Consider the following 23,247-nt stretch of genomic DNA (forward strand, 5'->3'; position numbering starts at 1 on the left):
GAATGAATTATTCAGCAGTAAGCATGCTTACAGCTGGCCGTTTGTGAGCTTTGATCTAGGAATCAGGCGTCTGCATGAATGCCCTTATTGTCATGTTATGTGTACACAGTGTGTGAATTATTGAAAGTGGCGAGGCCCTGGCTTCATCTGGGAGAGATTACAGTGTTGGCATGCTGGGGAGGTGGGCTGGAACTGAAAATCCCCAGATGCTATTTATTTGTCCTGGAGGTCACATGATCTCCCGCTGTTGTTATAGCCTTAACAGAATGGCCTACGTGAAGAAAGAGCGCTGCCCCTCCATTCAGCCCGCACATGCATCGGGCACGCATGTTGGAATCGCACGCTCATCGGCCTCGGGCTGTTTTGAGGAGCGCCACACACTTGTTAGGACAGGGTCTTTGTAGAGGGGGTTTGTATTGTTTCATATAGACATCTTAATATTGCCACATGTGTACATGGTTTGTGGGTATTTCCAGAATTTGGTCTTCAGAGGATCCAGTGCTCTTCAAGCTTATGTGGACACTTTGACATTGCTGATGACCTCATAGTTAAAGTCATTAAATGAAAATTCATCTATTTTTTAAATGCATGTTATGGATCTTAATAAGGAAGCAAAATTTTTCCAAACATTTAATCCACTTGAACTCAGCAAGCTTCAGCAAGCTCATGCTCATCTACCTACCTTTCGGTGCACACATACCCAAATTCAGTTAATAAGTACCATTTTTTTATTTTGATAATCTATTACACTTGGATGCAGGTTACAATAGAATAAAAACAATGTTGAAAGTAATTATGCATAATTACATGCGAGTAACCCCTAAGCTGGACCCTAATCATAACTCCAACCATATAGTAAGTACATGTACATTTATACATAGTAATAAATACATATTACTCAGGTCATTAATGTATAATTACATTATAATTACAAGGACTCCTCAAAATAAAGTGTAACCAACGTCTGAAATACTTCTTTTGAATAGTAATTACTCAATTATTACTTAACCCCCAAAAGTATATTTTATATATGTGAAATATGACTGAAATATAGACGTACTACATCAGTTGGACGCTTCAAAACCTCTCCCATGCCCCGTTGGGATACTAAAGCGTCTATTCGATGTGCGATACATAATCTTGTCAAAAGTGGTAGGTCAAATACGTCATATACATTATATAGACATTAGTCACATCTCTAGTAAATTTGTCTGCTTCATGTGTGGTGATGAGTCTAAGTAAGGAAGATTGTTTTGGTCTGCTTCATATTCTACTATTTAGCACCGACCCTGAAATATTAGGAATAGTGGCGCACGAACTGTATTTAGCACTGATGTTGTGGGCGTGTTTACATCACTGCCTCATTTGCATAATTAGTTTAATCGGTTGAGTTCTAAAACATAGACAGGATATGCAAAGAAAAAAACGATAACAGCAGGTGCGATTCATTGTCTTTTAAAAACTTGTGTGGATTTTACTGACAGAAAGGAAAATAACTGGTACGTGAGAGAGCGGGGGTGAGTGAGAAAGAGATTCCCTTTCACACGACAGGTGTGCCTAATAGCAGAAGCTCAGGAGATTACCCAGCCCACCTGAACACCGCGAGCCCAGCGCACAGCAGGTGGATGAAGCGGCTTTGCCATCTCAGTGTGTGCCCATTTCACAAACAACAGACCTCAGCCCAGCCGCCGCCACGGCCGGTCACCCCACTCCACGCCCTGAACACATCTGCTGCTTTTTTTTCTGTTTTTGACAAACCTACCTTTACTTTTAATGCGTGATTTGTTTGACCCACGGCTTGGTTAGTTGCATGTTGGTTAGTTGCAGCTCGGGTTATTATTTGGTTGTTTAAAAGTTCGGGTAATTTCTTCATGGACACTCTTAACAGACTGTAACGACACGTTTGCTCATTAATTAAAGTGTCCTTTGTGACCTTTCATGCAGTGTGAATATAGTGAAGTGAATGAATACATTCTGCAAAGTTTTAAATCTGAAAGCGCACCTCGTATAAAGTTATTGTCTCTCAAACTAAAGAGTCGACTTTAAACCATCGAAACGAGTCCCTAGCCGTTTCATGTTGATGTCAACACAAAACACTAGCATATTGCTTGCCCACTTGTTGCGAGACTTGCGAAAACTTGATTTTTTTTTTATGTTGGTCTGAATGAAAATGCAAATTTATTCATTGCCACTAGGTGCCGCTTTTGGAGCATTTAAAAACTCTGCTTTAAATGAAACCGTCCAATCACTGGAGGGGTTTGGTAAAACGAATCGAATCATTTGGGAGCCATTGAATAAATAAGGTAAAAATAAATGCATATTATAAGGAAGTGAAAGTCTTTTTTTGATTTGTTTGATTTTTAAGCGTTTTAATAAGATCTGCCATGCTCACAAAGCTTGCTTTAGTTTGTTTCAAAAATGCACCAAACTCAGTAATATTGTGAAATATAACATTTTTGCTGCTTAAAATGTATTTATTTTGTTAGGATTATTTGAGATATTGAGTTCAAAAGAATAAAATTTTTTGAAATAGACTATTATTTAACATTGCATTACTTTTAATCAATCACAATGATTAATAATTAATACAACGATACTCTTTGGATCAACATAATCAATCTCTCAGTATCTTACGTGGATTTGTACCCAAAGCAACATTTGTTTCTATCTCACGTGTTTCTATTCAATATTCTTTTTGCTTTATGCTAATTATATTTTGAAGAAAATAAAGTTAATCGATGTTCCAAAGTAAAATGGGTGGACACGTGATAAATTGTAGCTGCATCAGTTCTGCGGTCGCCTGTTTAAAAAGCTAGTTTTACTACACATTTCTAAAAAAAAAAAAAAGAAAAACAAGGGTTCTATGGCAACCGTTGGCTACAGCTGGACACATAATTAGAGTGGCTCCTTACCTATAATTTGCGTAATAGTTTTGGGGTGGCGGTATGTTATTAACATATGAAAAGGCTAAGCAGGGGTCATTGTGCCTAGCATCAGTAATTAGAGCAGTGCCGAGGGCGCAAGAATGTGTAGAGCTGCCATTAATTGGAGATCACTACAAAACCATGCTTTAATTATTATTTAGTGAGAACAGTAGTGTGTTAAATGAATATGTTTCCTCTGCCATTACGTGCTGAAACCATATGAATGTCTGGATCTGTTTCTTTTCATAGCGTGAGGCTTTGAAGAAATTGGGATTAAATTAGATTAAACTGAAAGGCTGTAGAGTTGTCGGGCTATTTTCATGGTAATAGCACGCACGGCCAAGTTTTCATTTAAATTAGGCGTGTTTGTTCATTCGCTGGGTTTAAGATTGCTACATGTTGCCGACATGGTGGGAACAATTGAGGCTATAGAAATTTTGGCTCGTGCATACAAACCCAAGGCCACGCATTCCTGCTTTGATTAGGTTGATTCAATTTAAAGCATTACATTTTAAAGTTTTTACATTAACACGTCTGTTGTCTTTCCGTAGGTCGGAATGAGCTGATTGCCAGATACATTAAACTCAGAACCGGGAAGACAAGGACACGGAAACAGGTAAGAGAATTCGTCTTCTTACATGCATGCCACTAAACGGGAAGGTTGAATGTTGAATGCACCTGCTATCTCAGCTTTTGCAGGATAAAAACTTACACGCAAATAAAAAGATACTCGCAATAAGGGCTGGGCGATGTAAAGTAAAATTTCAATTAAAGCGTTCTTACATTTTGTATGGTGTTCTGTGCATAATGTATGTATTTTTACAGAAAAGAGATTAAAATAGTGATGATTAATAGTAATGAATGTTGAAGATTTTGATGTAACTTTTTTTTTAATGTTCAGAATCATTGATCAAAATTGCAATTCGTAAAATGTGTAAATATCTGCTCATAATCACTTTATTTACATTTTTCACATTCCTTTTTAGTAAATACAGATACTATAAGCTTAGAATTTACAAAATAAATATATAAAAATGAGTTAATTAATCGTTATTAATTACATCTAAGAAATAAACTTTTTGTTTACATAATATAAGAGTATACTGTGTATATTTATTATGTATTTTTAAATACAAACATTTATGTGTATATTTATGAAAAATGTGTTAAGTTTATATTAAATATATAATATAAAATATAAAATATAAATATATTTATATATATATATATATATAATATAAAATATAAATATAGAAATTTTTATATATATATATATATATATATATATATATATATATATATTAATTATGATTCATTGTTTGACAGCACAGTAGCACTTTTGAATAGGTAAAATTTGTTAACTACGAGTTTTCCCTCAATAAATTCTCAGTTTGCTGCTTATTAATAGTTTTTAAGGTAGTTGAAGCATTGAAGCATTACTATGTGCTTAATTAGCACTAATAAATGGCTAATTTTCTAGTAAAATGCATGCTAATACGCAACTAATAGGTGTAACCATAAAATAAAGTGTTACCAACAGTACAAAAAAAATAAAGTATTAATAAATCAGTATGTAGTTAATATATGTGAATTACAGTGACTATAAACTTCTAAAATGTCTGTATTCAGTCAGATTTACTGAATAGAAATCACGTGCGCACTGTAAAGTCTTGACTGATGTGTTTTTCAAACAATGAAAGAGTAGTTTGCACCAGTATTTTGTTCTAAAATAGAACACCTAAACAGAAAAACCTAAAACATGTGTTGGAAATAGATAAAAGTTCAGCACGCTATGGAAAATATGTACTGCTTTGGCTTCGGCGCGAAACAAGAATTATTTTAGCAAGTGGAGCATTTGAGTCAACCTTCATCTTCCATCTTTAAATCTTGTAATACCAATTTTTTTTGTTTTTACCGGTTTATTGTTTACTGTTATATCGCCCACCCCTGCTCGTACACACACACACACACACACACACATAGACAGGTTGGTGCAATGCACGCACACACACACACTCATAGCCACTCATGCAGGAGCATGGAGCTTTGCAGCATGTTCAGGCTGGGTGCAAGAACGCTAATGCGATTGTAGAAGAGACGGACCCTGAACGCTGGGCTCAGCCGGCAGATGTTTCATTCAGCTGTATGAGAACACGCCGCTCCGGCCAAAGACACTCACTCACACATTAGCAAACACAAAGCATCACTATTTTAAAAAGGCTTATTATTAAAAGCAATGCAACTAGGCATGTTTTTACACAGATGACCTGTTCAGAAACTAAATGTCTGTTTAAATCCATGAATCTGTTTTTTTTTTTTTTCCATTTGACCGTAATGCAATTTGTTGTGGTGATCTGTATGTGCCAGTGCAGCTGTAACACTTCAGTGGGCTGAGCTTAGACGGCTCCGTCTCAAAGCTCTTATCAGATAGATTTACTACAGCAGACAGGAAACATAATACTAGACATCCTTTTGTTTTAAATTATATGAATATTCCAGGTTGTATGGTATCCAGGCCACTTTCAAAACCCCTTTAAACAAACAAGAAGGGAATTCGGAGGAAACTTAAAGTTGTTTATTCAAACTAATTTTGGATGTCGAAAAATATCATTAAACTTAATGCGTTCGAATAGGATTTTGATGCCGTCTAAAATAATTGATTTTGATTCGTCGGTAACAGCAGTTTGTGCAGCACTGTACAAAAGGGTTTAATTTGTTAACATAAGTAAAAAGAAATCATAATTTACTTGCCGTCATGTTGTTCCAAACTTGCAAAGGTTTCTTTCTTATGCTGTACACAAAAGAATATATTTGTTGAAGGATTTTGAAGAAACAGTTGTTGGTCCCCATTGACTTCCAGTAGGGGAAAAATCTTCTTGTATGTTCAGCATAAGAAAGAAACTCATACAGGTTTAAGTTGCACTGTTGTTAAATATGTTAACAAAAAATAATAAACAACACTGTAACAAATGTGTTGTTAAATGTGTTAAGTAAACTAATAAAACAATATTGTAAAGTGTTACTGTCAATTGCAAAAACTCGATTTCCTAACTATCTGCTGTGGAAAAATAAAAATAACAATCCTCCATGGACAGTAATAAATAAAACATGGAGACCTCTCAAACTCGCAGCGAAGCAAAAAAAAGTTCGACCCAAACGCTGAAACATCACAACAATCCCATTGTAATTTCATTTGGCTAAGCCTGAACCATTGAAGTGATTGTTGTAATTAATTTGGAAAGGTCAAAGGACCACTTGTGCTGCTGAGATATGTGTAAATGTGACTTTGCCAGGCTGGAGAGTCGAGAGCGGCGGGCCTCCGGAGACCGCCGACCTCATTAACACACGAGGCCCGCTCAACAGCCACTTGTGCGTGATTGGCCTGATTAAGACGAGGAACGCTCTCCGCGTAACCCCTCGGAGCAGAGCCTCGTTACTACATCACACAACCTCCCACCTCACATCACTATTAATGTGCCATTAGTACATAATTCACAAACACAACTCATATGCAGAGCGGCGGTTAAAGGGCCCCGGGGCCCGCGGCGGCTGCTCCGGCTTTCCTTCCCGAAGAATTCTAGACGTGGCCATTCTCATTCAGCACACAGAAGATCACATCTGCGCTCTCTTAATGTGCTTAAGAAGCCTGCATTCTCCTTAATCAGCTCACTTAAGTGAGGAGGTGAGCGGGCCGGGGCGCTGGGCGGCCGTCGGCTTGGCCACGCTTTCCTTTTGACGGAGGCCCTCCTCGAATGTTTTGCTTGTGTACGATGTCTGTAATCCTGTATTGCTTTTTCTTTTTTGCTTTTCTTGTTTCGTTTTGAAAAACGGAGGTGTCTAGTCACATACAGGTCTTAGCAAGAAAGAAAGTTCGAGAAATCCAAGCTGCCATCAAGGTACGTCTGGCTCTGCCCAGTTGCAGGGAGGGCTTTTCATCGCCATGGTTACAGGCTGTTCCTTTGTTTTCCTCCCCTCCCCTACCCCGCAGGTGTCTAGTCACATTCAGGTTCTTGCCAGAAGGAAATCTCGCGAATTTCATTCCAAGCTAAAGGTATGCGCTTTTCTGCTTTTGGGCTTGTGGTTGCCATGCGTCTCACTTCCTGTTTCCTGTGAATGCCTTGTTGCTCTAATTCCTGTAACCTAGATCCTTCGCATGCGACGGCCTGTTTAGCATACATAATTCAGCGTCTCTGCCCCGTCCCCGATGTGCATCCTCCTTTCACGCTTGTCAGTGGACGTCTGTTTTCCTGGCCGCTTTGGCCTCTGTCTCTGGCTGACCGCTGAGTGCGTGTGTGCTCTGAGTCTATCTCTATAGGTCCCACTGTGGCTCCTGGTTAAATATAGCAGGAGTGCAGGAACTGTCGGCACATGCCGCAAACCTGCAAAAGCAGCATATGCTTTGGAAATTAATATGGATGTGAAATTCAATAGCTCTAGAGAGCAAAGGCAACTATTAAGTTTGTTCCATAATGCAGCACAAATTTGCTGCTCACCGATTTGGAGACGAGGTTTTCAGTTTTCTATCCCTGTAATTTTGGGGACGGAATTTTTAGAAGTTCACAAACTAAATCTGTAGCTCCCATCTTTGTGGGATACAGAAATATTATAGAAGTTAATAAATTAGTAAAAGGATTAAATCCACAGACATTGTGATATTATATACTGTATATATAATCATAATTATGGACTAAATAGAATAAATATATATATATATATATATATATATATATATATATATATATATATATATATATATATATATATATATATATATATAAGAATGTATATGGATTAAAAAAACTCCATACAGTTTAATTTTTCTATACAGTGTGGATATTATTACAAATAGAAATTTTACTGCTCGATGATAAATACATTTTTTTATCTGTAACAGTGGAATTTATCTTAGTTTTTATTCATATTTTGAATGATTTATATTCTTAGATTTTTCATTTTATTTAAATAATTTCTGCTATTGTTGTTTAGTAGTTTCTGTTATAAGTCTATATATTTTTGTAAAAAAAATTAATTTATGTATTTTATTGTACATAAAGTTAAACTAAACTAAAATAAGCGTTATCTTGGCAGCTAGCTGAAATAAAGTGTATTTAAATTAATTGTGGCTTGTTTTATTTCAGCAACATTTGTATAGTTTTAATTTTACTTTTCATTTTAGTCTTATTTGATTCCAAGTTTAAAGTTCAAGTCTAATTTCTATGGTGCTATCTTCACCAAATTAATTATGAGATCTGAAAGATGCATGCAATAAAATAACTATAAAAATATTAACTATGTGTTTATTGATCAGGCAAACAAATTTCCCCGCCCCCAAACTAACTCTATTGGTTGAGTTGCAGTGTCAGGATGCTCTAAAAACAGAAAAATATTTGGATAGTGACAGACACGTTGTTTACACCCCTTCTGGGTAAATTAGCCTTCAAATAGGATCTAGTTGCCTCTGCAAATGCACCACAAGACAGATGTCCTGTAAAGATGTATGCTACAAAAATTTGAAATCATTATACGGCAAAACAAAGCCTCAGAAGCACAGTGCACTTTGCTGGTCACGTGAATGCTTTCCTGTGTGTCTTGTTTGCATGTGTGTGTCGTACGTGGAGTGTTGTCTCGTGCTGGCAGTACGCTTCAGCTGGTGAGAGTGGCTGAGAGCTGGAGGTCAGAGTTCATTCTGGTCACTGCTTAAACAACATGAGCGGCCACATGGACTGCAGGAAGAGCACAGTCTAGAGTAAAACCAGCGCTGCTTCGCCTTTATCTCTCCTGGAGTTTAATGAGGTCATCTGTTCTTCCTAAACGCTCTGCACAAGAAGTCTGGACCAAAGAGGCCCATTAGGACCGTCGCTCAGATGCTTTTTGTGGCGGTCCCTCTCTCCTGGCTCCTTTTCTTGGCTTTTTTTTTTTCCTATAACCCACTGGCCGTCAAACGCTTTCCTCATGCCGCATTAATGAAACTACTGAAATCACCCCCCCACCTCCCCTCCCCATTCTCTCCCTCTATGTCCAATCGTCCCCCCTGTGTGATTCAGTCATATAAACAGCAAAGTGTGCAGCATATAATCACCTTACATCAAATGCATCTCATCCACAAAGGCTGCGGCTTACAAAAAAGGGGCCTTTTGTGGAAGGGATAATCTGATAATAAATTGACCTGTCATTTAAGATACATCTGCAAGGGTCGTTTCCTAATGTCTGTGTTTACTGAAAGGACCTTGAGGTTGGTCTGACTTCTCTGTTTCTTTCTCTTTCTTTTTGTGAGGTGATGACTAACTCCTTTTGACCAGCACACTTTTCCACAGTTCCCAGTTTACTCAGATAGATTAATGACTCCCCCCATTTGTGTGCGTGCTTGTAAGAGTGTGTGTGTGTGTGTGTGTGTGTGCCTAGTGGAGCGTCTGTGTGCATTTCCGCCATGAATGGCTGGTCTTTCAGGGACACTGGCGGCTGCCTGAGTAAAAACAGCCAGCTTTTGTATGGGTCTCTGTCTACTCTCATCTAAAGCAAATTAGAAATCAGGAGCGGGGAAGAATTTGAGCTCCCTCCTGCCATTTGCAGCGTAGCATTATAGTAAACCTGCCCAGTGTGCTCTTATCTGAGACATGTTGACTGAAATGACTGTCATTATGGTGCCACTCTTTGAGCTGGTCTGTAATGAAACCCTAGCCACAGTGATCTCAAACTGCCATATTATCAGCTATAAATCTTCCCTAAAGATGCTTTCTGCAGTTCATCTGCTTGACCAGCGCTCACACTGAGCCCTTAATCTTGGTTTCACTATTAGCATGTGCGGTGTGACTTCAGAGGGTTTAGCATATCACGGGGAGGATATGACTAAAAGCATATTTGTGACATAAAAAATGACTTTTTCATTACTGAATTGACAATTTGGCCATATTCAAAATTAGTGATATTCAGGAAGTCCTTGAAAGTGCTGTTACCTAACTCGGCATTTTAGTCACTGTGTTATATCACTGCTGAAAAGACCATATGGACTGATGTTTCAATTCTAGTTTATGCTGGTTAGGACTAGTTCTGCACTGGTTAGCACCCTGTTCACCAGTTTAGTTACACCTGGACCAATCAGGGATATGTTTTCTGTACAACGACAAAACACACTGGTCAACTACTGTGTGCATTTTTGAAGAAAATAACGGTACGTTACAGGCGATTTCAGAGAGGTTAGAAATAGCGAGCTAGCTTTGAACACGTAAGATCCCACCCTGCCCACTTAATCACTCACCAAAGCCACGCCTCCTCCAAAACACATGAGGCAGACCTGTGGCTAACCAGGTACACAATGAGAGACGGCATTGGGCATTGATGGGACAAACATGCTCCTATGCCTTCCATGGACATTATAAATACAATTAGACGACTAAACTTAGTAATTGCTATTGGGATGTAAAAAGACATTTAACCAGCATAAGAAAAGTATTTTTAAATCAGATCACCAACTCCGATTGTAAAGAACCCATATTATTTTTATTTTTTTTTAATTGCACGGCCACTTGATGGTCTTCTCACATTAGTCTAAATGAAAATGTTAATTCATTCTTTGCCACTAGGTTACACTTTTGGAATCAACCAGTCAGATCAATTACTGAATATTAGCATCACGCAAAGGAGGGTTTTGGAAAAATTATTTGGGAGTCTGAGCAAATAAATCAATAAAAGTGTTTTTGGCATCCATGTTAAGCTGTTGTTGGGGACTCCCAAAACCAAATATAAACCTTTCATTACCCATAATAGGGTCACTTTAACTAGTCACGACTATTTCCTAACAGTAACATGTAACAGTACAGTAACATGGTCGCCTTCTGCTAATTAATTGATTCACAATCAGTGGCAGAATATATAGCTTATTGGTATAAAAAAGAAAGCAATACATTTTTTATAATCATGTTAACATACAGTAAATGGAGTATCCTTTATATTAACGTTGTTAATTAAGTCTATAGCTTTCTCCACTGTCATTTCTCCAAGGTGCTGCTGTAATTAACATGATATCTGAAGACTACTTTAATACTAATCCCTGTAGTTTTGCTTTATTTCATGTTTGATTCATTGCAGGATCCCTCTTATGCCATACATCGGGGCTCCTTTACTTGTTCGTGAACAGTGCTGATACCTAACATGCTAAAACATATAAATTGAAAATTAAAAATGGAGTAAAATGTACAGAATGTACTGCATGTTAGCATGCCATTTTTCTGTGTAAATTCAGTTTTAGGTGGAAAGCGAAATTAAAATGACTATTTTTGTTGTGCACCGTGTGAAAATGACTTGCACTGCTTACACTGTAGACGGCAATTGATTTTAATAGACGCAATCTAGTTTTGGCGTGTCTTGACATGTCACACGCAGCTGGTTTGAACACGGTGTTAGCTGGTGAGGCTTTTCCAGCATGGCCTTTGCGGTGGAATCTACCACTACTAGTTCAAAGCGTGGTCCTGACACCAGCATCCAAAGCACAGCATGTGCTGGTCTTTTCAGCAGGAATAAATCTGTAAATCAGATGTATACATATGTGTGGACTTGCCACAAACCTCTCAGCATTCATGTAGCTTGTTTGAATGAAACTTGCCAGGAAGTGCAAATTGAGCATTGACAATACAACCTTGTTTGTTTGCGTTTAGGTGACAAGCATGGTAAGTACGAGTTCTCAGTGCTCTTGACCGTGCATCGAAGTGTCGCCGTCGCAGTACAGCAGCTGCTAAACACCTGCTTGAGCTCTGAGCCTCTCTGCCTCTCTCTAAGCCTTACGTGAGCCGCTGCTCCCAGCATGTTTATCCTCAACCCATGGCCGCTTTTCTCTGTCTTTTCAATGCAGTTGTGCTCCATTCACTGGCTGTTTCATGTGTTCAGAGGCAGGACTTCCATCCTGTTACGGTCGTGCACGCTTTACAATCTGCATAGGGAATGTTTGCCTTTGTAGCATTCAGGCTTACACACTTTAGCTCGATTAATTAAATTACCAGTTTTAGAAATCCATCTATGCACAGACATTCCTTGTGTTATTAAAAGTCTATATTGAGAAATCGTCTTTAGCCTTCTTGTGAGAATAACAAGGAGGTTGTGTAAAGGAGAAAGCATGTCTTTCAGGCCCTTTTCTTTGACACGTTCATCCGTACTGTTTCAGCTCGGTTTGATGACCTTGATAGGAGCTTTTAGAATGAGAACATTACACGATTCAGAAAAGGAAAGTTAGTATTACTTAACCCTTGTTCCTGACAGACACAATGCATTTTATTAGACATGTAGGAGCTGGATAATATATAACATCAATGTCACTTCTCATTGGATTTAGTTCTCTTTCAGCTCTGCGCTCAATATTAAACATTATCATCTCCTGTGCTCTGTGCTGGAGGCTTTCGCTCTTTTCAGACTTTCTGTCTTTAATGCTAGCACATTCCTCTTAAGGTCCACGGCTTTATAGCTCTGAAGAATCTTTTAACATGCTTTCTGTCTGTGGATCTTTGTGTGTGAAGGTGTGGGCTGCTTTATTGTCCTGTGTTCACTGCAGGGGGGTGATGGTTTCGAACGGCTTACGGTTTGGTCTGTATCACGGTTCTGTAGGTAGTTTCTGATCAGTAATATAGGATTTTTTTTTTTTCATTTAATCCACTAAATCAGCATCATTATTGCACAAAAGTTATATTGTTATGGAGTTTACTGCTTTTATCAAAATGTAAATTATTGCATTAATGTCTATAAATGTTCTGTTTTTAGAAAATACAGCAAATTTTATTTTTCATTTCAGCTTTAACTCCAGCTGTTGAAAAGATAATTTGCACTTTCACTACCATTCAGAAGTTTGGAATCATTTTTTAAATATAATTTTATCATTTTATTTTACTTTATTTTATTTTTTACTATTTAAATATATTTTAAAATGTATGAAAGGCTGTATTTTCATTACTTTAGTCAATACTATAGTCTTCAGTGTCACATTTTTATGTGTAATTCTAAAAAAAGAATCCATTCTTTCATTATAAACGTATTTATTATGAGATCAAAAGTGTCCTTGCTGAATAAAGGTTTCATTTATTTTATTGTTTGGTTTGCATTCTTGCCAGTTTATTTATTATTTTTAAATAATAAGTTAAGTATCCAATTATCACCATTTCCACAATAATATTAAGCAGATAAATCTGTTTTTAGCATTAAATGTTTTGGAGCATGTTTTAGAATGATTATTGAAGCCTCGTGTGACTCTAAAGAATAATGGAAGCTAAAAAAAAAACTTTTTGATCAAATGTCTGTCTATTCTGTCTAAGATGTCTACATTAGCGTACATTTTTGTTATAAATTAGAGAACAGTTCAAGAAGCATTTACACTAGTAGTGCCAGACTTCTGGCATTGAGATAAAACCGTGGTACAAACATGTATCCCAAACCGCGTTGCAAACCATTTCTCTCCTAATTCACTATGTCTGTACCCTTTCTGGATCCTAATTTCATTTCTAAATGCTATTGAAGGATCAGAGCGTGAAGGACAAAGCTCTTCAGAGCATGGCCTCCATGTCCTCGGCCCAGATCGTCTCTGCAACCGCCATCCACAACAAGCTGGGTCTTCCGGGCATCCCGCGTCCCGCCTTCCCCGGAGCAGCAGGGGTAAGACCGCCCTCTGGCACCCACCTATCAGTACACTTACTTCAGCCACACACGGCTGGCCACCGGTCCGCCTGCGTCAGCTCCAATCCCATTACACACCCTCAGAGCCGTGCCCACATCACCTGCCTTCATCAGATAAGCCCACTAATGCCACACTCAAGATAACTAGACTGCATGGCACGTAGTCCACCTCATTTCTCAATGGACGTGTGATAACTGATGTATCAAGAGTGCACAGACGTGTGTGTGCCTGTGGATAGGCTGTGTTTTGTTGTCTATTTATTTATCTAATTCTCTAGTTTTGGCAGGGCATGATATCCACGGGCCAGCCTGGATCCTCACAAGAGTGAGTATCTGTACTAGAAGTTCTCCTCTCCTTGGCCCACTAAATCTGTTCCTCTTGCTGCAGTGCTTGCAAGACACATCAGGCATTCGTCTTCAGCATCTTCATGATTGTTTTCACCCTCTTTTTCACCACTTTTCTTCTTTTGCTTCTTCTTAACTGTTTCTTCATCACCACCTTGTTCACCCTTTCCTTCACCATCTTTACTTTTTTTCTCCACCTTCTTGTTCTTCTTCACCACTGCCTTCACCTTTTCCTGCACCTCCTCCTTCTGGTTCTTCTCTACCACTGTCTGCACCTTTTGCACCTTCCTCCCTTTCTTCTGCACCCCTGTCTTCACCGCCGCTTCTCCCTCTTCCTCACTTTCCCCTTCTTCTGCCGTCTTTGCCTTCTTCATCTTATTACACATTCTTCTTCTTCAATTAATTCTGACCATAATGGGGGGGCTAGATTCAAACTTTAACGCTTATAATTTCATGCTTAGTTGTGTTGTCAGTGCTGTCTAGTATGCGCACTTGTAAATCAGTACGTTTATTTGAAATGTAGTCAGCCCTGCCCAGCAAAAAAGTTGTTATATCCAACAAAATTAAGAGAATGTGAGAGGATGTGGAGGGAAAGCTGTTGGGATATCTTATTTCTAATAAGTCATGACTCCACAGATTTAATTTCCACAGAACTAAATTTATAGCCCAAAACTTTACTGCGTTTTCTTAGCTGCTTTAAGGAAATGCGTATCTCCCTTATTCCTCCTGTCTCTGTTTTGTCTGCTTTATTGTCATTCTCCGCTTCTTGATGTCTGTATTTTCCCCGGCCCTTCCAGCTTTCTCTCTTTCCCTCGGAGGGATCAGATAGAGGAAGCCTTTCCAGAAACAGGGATGGGTTGAATCCAAGTTTGAATACTTTGCGCAGCTTTGTTTCTTCTTCGCCGTGTAACCCTCTTAATCTCTTCAGTATGTACTGCTGCTAAACTTCAGGCTGCTCGCTTTCCTGCTCTTAATTCTCCTTCGTCTACGTTTCAGCATCAAGCCATTTGCTCAGCAAGCGTACCCTATCCAGCCAGCAGTCACAACTACAATCTCAAGTATGTCTTCTTTTTTAATCAGTTCGTATTTAACATTCTGTTTGTATAGAAGAGCTGATATTCAGCGTGTGTATGTGTGTGTAGGTTATGAGCCCCCGACAGCGCCGGCTCCCACAGTGCCCGCCTGGCAGGGCCGATCTATCGGCACATCTAAACTCAGACTGGTGGAGTTCTCCGCTTTTCTTGAGCACCAGAGAGATCCGGATTCTGTGAGTCTCTTCTTTTACATCGCTATGAGTCAAAACGAGATTAAAACTGAGCTAGTTTAATTGCTAATACGCATTCCTGGCCTTATTGCACAATGATTCATTTTTGACCTTTAGCCTGCTGGTCAAATATCCTCCTCAAAAGCGAGTGTTTTTAGAAAGAAGTCCTCTACAACGCACAGTTTTCTAGTACACTTCTCACCATTGACTCTTTTAATGGTGATTAATGTTCACCCAGATAAATGTTTTACTCATCATACGGTAATATAACTGTAATTTAGAACTGTAACTTTGGCAAAATACAGTGTCCTGACTTAATATAAGGTTTAAATTTGTAACATAATTCAGATATTTTCATGCTTGTCGTTGCTGTAATATATTAAAGAATATATGTCGCTAATAGTTATTTTACATGCTGTGGTACATTTGTGAATATCCTCAAAATACACCTTAAGAAATCGAATTATTGCACTTTTTACAATAAAATTCAATTTGAACATCATGAACTACCAATGAATACTTTTATGGCATGTTAATTTCTACATATACAAATATATTTTTTACGTATTAGTGAACAATAGTATGCATAATTTAGCATTAAACAAGATTATTTATTATTATTTTTATTGCTCATTCACTTTTTAATTAAACGATTGCAACCTTTTTTTTCATGTTTATTCAGATATTTGTATGTCTGTCCAAATAATAAAACATACAAAAGTGAATTTTCTCACTAAATACAATATTGAAATATGCGATTAATTGTAAATAATTACAATTATTAAATAACGTATCACGAAATGCATTAACAGTTGTGAATATATGGATAGAATTCATTAAAAACCAAACAATCAAATACTTTCAGTCATTTTAACGAGGTTCCTGTTTCTAACTTGTTTTCTCTTTTTTTCTGTGCAGTATAACAAGCATCTTTTCGTGCACATCGGTCAGACAAATCACTCTTACAATGATGCCTTGCTCGAGTCAGTGGACATTCGTCAGATTTATGACAAATTCCCTGAGAAGAAAGGAGGGCTGAAGGAATTGTTCGGCAAGGGTCCTCAGAATTCATTCTTTCTCATAAAGTTCTGGGTGAGCGAATCTCTGCAAAGAATGAGCATCTGTTTAGCCATTCACAGACACCCCCCCCGCCAACATGCATGGGGCAATTAACCACAAAAGAAGACGTCGTAACACGCAATTAGTCCAAGAAAAACTTGGTATTTGTTTCAAAATTTAGGTTTAAAAACAAACACATAATGCAGTGTGCTGTGTAACGTATGCCCAGCCCGTGCCAAGGTTTCTACGCTAATGAGAGCGAAATTACCACAGTTCATGTTTACCACCCATGCAACTGCCTATTTAACGCAAATATTTATCCACCGAGTGATTACATGCATGAATAATTGTGCATTTCCCTAAAGACACTGGGCCACTTTAGTTTTAAAGACAGCCGTCTCTGTTTACGCGTCCAAACCGCCGCCGCTATATTTGGCACGGCATAGCTGAAGTGTCCATGATCAAAGCTCGCACTTATTCCGTTTAATATCGCGAAACAATCGGATGACCTGGTCGCTCCTCTAATAGCTATTCAAACATTGCATGCATTTTGTGAAATGCTAACTAGCGGCAAGCAACAAAGTGGGCCTCGTCGTGGCTGGAGCGAATTCCGTTTGAAGTGACAGAGGGATCTGAATTTCAAATGAAACTCTGGATCTGCACAATAATGCCTCTCTTGAATATGATGTGAAAATGTAACAGGCTTGTCTTAATGAAAAGAGAGTATGCCAGAAATGAATATTTGAGCTTTCTCGGTAATGAACATCGTGTTAGCTTACTGAAAGAGCGGAGAGCGAGCTGTTCTTTTTTCCCCACTCTTTTTCAGAATTTTTTTTTTTTTCAGTGCCTTTTTACTCAAAGTTATTTAATATATTCTTTCTAACCTTAGGCACAGTCCTTTTCTTTAATATCTGAAAAGGCTAACATGTAGAAATAACTAGTGGTTGGTAGTTTAGTGTAGGAGTAATGCAAGCTAAAAAGAATGGTTTCCATAAACTTAACATTTACTCGCCTGCATGGTCTTCCATAACTGTACCACCAATACACTGCAGAAGGTCCATATAGGTCTTATTATAATGTGAGAAAAGCACCATAAAAGCATTTTAAAAGTTTCGTACTAGTTTTGTGTTTATGTGAGGATTAATCTGATGTAAGTCTATAAGGTTGTGCTTACAGTCTCCACTAGATGGCAGTTTTGTATTGAACGTTACATATGTTGATAAATACATTTGCTGGTGTGACTTATTACATTGGAAATTAAAACTACAATCTCTTTGCTTCATAGGCTGACTTGAACTGCAACATTCAGGACGAAACTGGGGCTTTCTACGGAGTGACCAGTCAGTACGAGAGCCCAGAGAACATGACCATCACCTGCTCCACGAAGGTTTGCTCGTTTGGCAAACAGGTCGTGGAGAAAGTGGAGGTAAATCTCAAGCAACTTAGTTGTATTGTCTAAATGGAGACATTCGCGTTTTTTCTCTAATATGAGTTTCCCAGATTATGTAATTGCGCTTTTATTGCTGAGGACACTTCATGGTGTTCTTCGTCTGAAAGAAACACATTGTCTTGGGAGAATTTGATGAGAAAGCTCAGAATTGTAACTGAAGACTGATAATAATCTAAGCGCAATTTCAGGAATTGACGTTTTGGGATCAGCAATGTGATTTAATTTATTTGTAATTTATAAAAAAAAAAATATATATATATATATATATATATATATATATATATATATATATATATATATATATATATATATATATATATATATATGGTATCATAGTAGTTTTCTTTTTCTAATTTTAAGGGTAAGCAAAAAAAAAATGGCCCAGTAAATGGATGAAAAATTTCAGTAAAGACATTTTTAATGTTACAACAGATCTCGGTTTCAGATAAATGCTCTTTTTTCTATTAATCCGAGAAGCCTGAAAAAGTATTAAGCAGTAATATTAGCTGTTTTCAAAAGTAAGAATATACCATTATTAATAATTGCGCAGAAAATTAGACTGATTTCTGAAGGGTCGTGTGACACTGAAGACTGAAGTAATGATGCAGAGAATTCAGCTTTACTATCAGGGGAACACATTACATTTTAAAATATATTCAAATAGGAAACAGTAATATATAGTGCTCAAAATAGTGCTGTTACAGTGTCAAATAAATGAAGCATTAGTAAACGCGTTCAAAACTTAATATGTAATGGTGCTTTCTCACATCTGTCTCTCATCTGTTCTTTCAGACAGAGTACGCTCGCTTTGAGAACGGACGCTTTGTTTACCGGATAAGTCGATCTCCCATGTGTGAATACATGATCAACTTCATCCACAAACTCAAACACCTGCCTGAGAAATACATGATGAACAGCGTCCTGGAGAACTTCACCATCTTATTGGTGAGTCGCCGATGAATAAACCAATCGGTGAGAGCTTTCGGGTGCAGGGCGGAGCCTGTGGCCTCTGAGCAGAGACGACCCAGCATTCCTAGCATTCCTGTGGCGCTGTGCAAAGCCTGATAATCTCCTGCGAAGGGGGAGGAACCCCTTTCTCTAACCTTCATACACACTGGGATTAGAGCCCTATTCTCTCCTATAGTGAGGGTCTTACTAATTCACTTTCCCTTCTCTCTTCCTTTAAATCCCTCACATCCTGGTGCTGTGCGTCTCCTGGGTTAGGACTCTCACCTGCCGTGGAGGTTTTAGTCGATGATAGATCGAGGGAGGGGTGTGTGTGTGTGTGCGTGTGTGTTTATAGTGAGTGCTTGTGTACAGTATATGTTGTGGAAAGGTGGTGGCATTGGAATTAACATCCATCTCAGGTCGTCCAATCACACACAGCGCTAAATGTTTAATATTGGATTACATTTACATTACAGAATCCAATATGTCAAAACGATCTGAAATGTTGTTTTGTCTGATTCCAACACAGACTCATCTAAAAAAGCCACAACTGAACCAAGACTATATATATATATATATATATATATATATATATATATATGTGTGTGTGTGTATAGATTTATATATAATAAATATATTTTGGTTTGAAAGTCAAACCAGTACACAGGTAGATCTCACAAACTTGTTCAAAACTCACCAAAAGAAATCCGAATGCCCATTAAAATCTGCTCTTGAACTATTTTAGAATCGGTCAGAATGTTAGTTTTTATCATTTCATAATTTTCAATACAGTTACTCACGTTTCCCCGTATCAGATTTTCTTTACTGTTAGAGTAATACAGGATTTTATTGATTGATTGATTGATTGATTGACGTGGATATATGAGCTCATTTGCAAAAAACAGATTTTTAAGAATTCTCAGAAATTGCGTTTTTTCTTTGAGGATTTAAAAAATAACTAAAACCCACCCCAGCTAACTAGCACAAAAAAAACACAATAAAAACACGATTTTTGAAAATAGGATAAATATGTTTTTACACGGGTGTGTATTTATTTATTGTACTTCTAGTGATTTTCATTGCAATTGTTTTTGCTGTTAGGATATTTATTTATGCTTGTGAAATATCTGTGCGTTGTGTGTGTTTTAATAAATTACACATACATTTATTGTAATTATTTCATTTTAGGTCAACCATAATGTCAGTATGACAGACATTAACATGGTGCACACTAGCGTTTAAGAGCGTTTTTTCTTCTTCTCCTTAACTTTTCTAAACATTAAATAATATGGCCTGGACCTTTGATGGGTTTGTTAGATTTAGGCTTAGACTTGAACTGTACAATAATAATCAGCCTCTCTCTCTCTCTCTCTCTCTCTCTCTCTCTCTCTCTCTCAGGTGGTAACAAACAGAGACACACAGGAGACCCTGCTGTGCATGGCCTGTGTGTTCGAAGTATCAAACAGCGAGCACGGAGCCCAGCATCACATCTACAGACTAGTGAAGGAATGAAGCAGCTCTTTCACACAGACTCTGGACCTCAGTACAGTGGCAGTGCCTCTAGCTCAACACTCACTCAAGATGATTTTCCGTCACAATTGGGTGATGCTTATGATTATATATATATATATATATATTTTCTTTATTAATATGTGTTTGACGTTTAACTGCAGCTGTGAATTGCGGTACAGTTGTCTTATGTTTTAATATGGGAAAGAATGTCAGAGAATGCAGAATAAACATTCATCCGTAGACTATACACATAAAGTGACAGTATCATTCAACTTAAAGGATAGGTTGAGTTAGAACGAATCTGAAAACGACCTCATTTCGGAAGCGTACACATCTGAAAGCGTATGGGTGCAGCCTTGTGTGTGTGTGTGTGCGCGCGTGTGTGTGTGTGAGTAGGATGTAGGTGTACAGATGTATATACATTCTCACACACGTAGGTATTTTTCCCAAAGAAAAAGTATTTGAGAAATTTCATTCAGTAACATTGATTTATTAAAAAGAAATCTACTGTAGGTGTTTAAAAAAAAAAAAAAAAAAAAAAAAAAAAAAAAAAAAAAAAGATTCTTGTGGCCATCGGAAAAAACAAAACCATTCCAAACATTCCGAGAATTCAGGGAATTCTGAAGCCCAGCCCTTGAAAAGAATTACTTTGTACACACTACTTTTTCGTTGAGGAATTACTACACTGTGATACGAGACGTTTATACCAACCTGTGTCTGTTGTCGCGTGTCATCGCCTGCAATAAGAAAACGCAGAGAATCGACCCCTTACTGTTGACTGTACAGCTTGTGTAAAAAGTAACTCTAGAAACAAGAAGCACTGCATTAACTACCAGGGCTTGATGGATTATCCATCAGATTGACCCGAGCACTTGGATCCCCTCGTCGGACAAGCCTTAGAGCGTGTTTGCCGCTGGAAAGCCACACTTTTCACGAAGCCCATCCCTGAACGTGCTTGTACGTCACGGAGCGCTCCTTCATCTTCTGTAAGAATCTGTCCCAGAGTTCCTCGCTGCCTTTGACGTCCCCACACAGCCCATCTCTCTGTGGCCTAATCGATTTCTACGACTGCAAGCCTTAATAACGGTTGTGTGAACTCCAAAAGATGCCACTAAAGCTGTGACCTCTTTCCTAAGCTGGAAGACTTTCTTATTGTCACATGTTGTAGGAATTGTACAGTACACACCTGCCAAAGTGTAACAATATACAGCACAGTGCCTTAGTGTATGAAGCGAACGTGGATGAGCACAGTCGTTTTTCGGGAAACAGTAACACTAAAGGTGCGGTCACACTTGCTTCTTCGTTTCGATAGGAATTTGCGCGATTTGGAAGAATTTTTATTATTTTTCCGAGTTCGCCGCACTGACCATGCTTGGTTTGAAAGTGACTTGGCCACGCCGCTGTTTCGCCCGCTAAATTTTGCAGTTTCGCAAATGTGACCGCACCTCGAGAATCGAAACGTGTCACCTTTATAAAAGAGCACTGGCCATTCGGTTGACCTTTCACTCTCAGAGACGGAAGACATATTTAGAAATACAGATCTTGCCTTTCTTATCCGAAAAGACCAAAAAGTTGAAGGAGACGCATCGAGCTCCTCTTTATTTCCTGCACTGTAGCATGAAAGTGCCTTTGGTTCTGATTTTCCAGCTTAGAAAAGACAGATGTTTTTTTGCGTTCTTAAGATGATCAAAAACCAAAAAAAAAAAAAAAAAAAAGTGGATGTAGGTCAAATATTCACCACATTGCCTTTCATGAGAATTTTATAGAAAAATCAACATGGGCTAGTGTGTGGAAATAAAGTTATGTAATAATTATTAATAACAAACTTCTATCAGCATTTGATTTGGTGGATGTGGCAAACTGTCATTTTTTTTGTTTTGTTATTTTGTTCTGTTTCCTTTCGAACTATGAACCGTTCCGTTCTGCGAGAGATTTATTCCACATAGAGCTTTAGCTACTTTTCTAGCGCGTGATCGAATCGTAAAAGGCGGGAAAACCTCACGGCGCCGTGGAGATTACGACCGCCGTTCGGCGTTTGCCTCTACTTTGTTTAAAGCCATTTCAATGTCTTTTTTTTTTTAAATATAGAACCTCTATATAAAGAGACGTCGAGGCGTGTCGCTCCTCAGACCTTTAAGAGAGTCAAGGATATTAACCGCGGAGTCGCGTGTAATCTGGCTTCACCAAACCATATCACCTTCACTGCGTAATTTATTCGTGCTGTTCATTTAAGTGGACCGAGCCCTCAAAGCGCGAGAGACTAAGTTAGATTTACAGCTGTGTGTGTGTGTGTGTGTGCGTGTGCGTGCGTGCGTGCGCGTGCGTGCGTGTTGTAGCGCTTCAAGTAAACTGTGGAGTTATTAAGTGCGCGATATCAAAGCGTTCTCGTTCACGTTTCATATAGAGATCTTCCTGTATTGTTCTACATGTAACGTTACGCGATGGTTTTGTGACGACGTCAGTATATGATACTGTTACCGCTGCGCTGCTGGCGCGTCCGCTACGTCAGTTCCTGTTTAACAGCCCCCTTCACTTCTCCAGGGGCCTGAGAACTAATGCCTTTTAATATGATGAATGTTAAACGGACATTGCTTTGCTGGTAACGGACACTAAGCAAGGATTCGGACTGCAGTATGTCAGCAGTTTAGCTTCTGTTTTTTGATCTCTGTTTGTATTTCGTCTATGTGTAGGTACTGGTACCTCCTATGTTCATTACCATTTAAGATGTTGGCTTTAAAGTGAACTTTTCTCTAGTTCGGATAGTATCATAAAAAAAAAAAAAAGATATTGGGTTTGTGTGCAGAGATTTTTTTTGTAAAAAGGTGCTTTGTATAAAATTATATATTCTGGCTTTTCTTGGTACAAAGGTGTGATATCTTTTAATATCCTTGATGATGGGGAGAAAAAAAAAAGCGTTGGAGCAAGGCTGAGAGAGAAAAGAAAAAAACTATTATTAGTGTGTACTTTATCGCATATGGTCTTGTCTTTGCTCCGTAACATTTTGATGCCTTCTTGATAAAGTGGTAGATATTTTGTAGCTTTCTAGATACTTTGTATGTATACAATATTGAATAAAATAAGTAATTAAAAGAGCT

The 23,247-nt window shown here is 38.2% G+C and overlaps 1 protein-coding gene across 9 annotated transcripts in view; it reads left to right on the forward strand.

Moving 5' to 3' along the window:
• tead1b (TEA domain family member 1b) overlaps nucleotides 1–23,245 on the forward strand; it is a 62,642-nt gene extending 39,397 nt beyond the window's left edge. For 2 of the 9 annotated variants that reach the window (XM_043243893.1, XM_043243894.1), the window contains exons 4-15: nucleotides 3,476–3,540; nucleotides 6,758–6,820; nucleotides 6,913–6,975; nucleotides 11,576–11,587; nucleotides 13,419–13,553; nucleotides 13,853–13,899; nucleotides 14,916–14,977; nucleotides 15,062–15,186; nucleotides 16,102–16,275; nucleotides 17,528–17,668; nucleotides 18,485–18,637; nucleotides 20,039–23,245. In XM_043243893.1, coding sequence (XP_043099828.1) covers nucleotides 3,476–3,540; nucleotides 6,758–6,820; nucleotides 6,913–6,975; nucleotides 11,576–11,587; nucleotides 13,419–13,553; nucleotides 13,853–13,899; nucleotides 14,916–14,977; nucleotides 15,062–15,186; nucleotides 16,102–16,275; nucleotides 17,528–17,668; nucleotides 18,485–18,637; nucleotides 20,039–20,152 — 1,154 coding nt within the window. In that variant the 3' untranslated portion in view covers nucleotides 20,153–23,245. The remainder of the gene's footprint in view (nucleotides 1–3,475; nucleotides 3,541–6,757; nucleotides 6,821–6,912; nucleotides 6,976–11,575; nucleotides 11,588–13,418; nucleotides 13,554–13,852; nucleotides 13,900–14,915; nucleotides 14,978–15,061; nucleotides 15,187–16,101; nucleotides 16,276–17,527; nucleotides 17,669–18,484; nucleotides 18,638–20,038) is intronic. The other 7 variants (XM_043243895.1, XM_043243896.1, XM_043243899.1 and 4 more) reach the window with 7 other exon arrangements.
• The last annotated feature ends 2 nt before the right edge of the window (nucleotides 23,246–23,247 follow it).

Source organism: Puntigrus tetrazona, chromosome 7, assembly GCF_018831695.1.
Source record: "Puntigrus tetrazona isolate hp1 chromosome 7, ASM1883169v1, whole genome shotgun sequence".
NCBI lineage: Eukaryota > Metazoa > Chordata > Actinopteri > Cypriniformes > Cyprinidae > Puntigrus > Puntigrus tetrazona.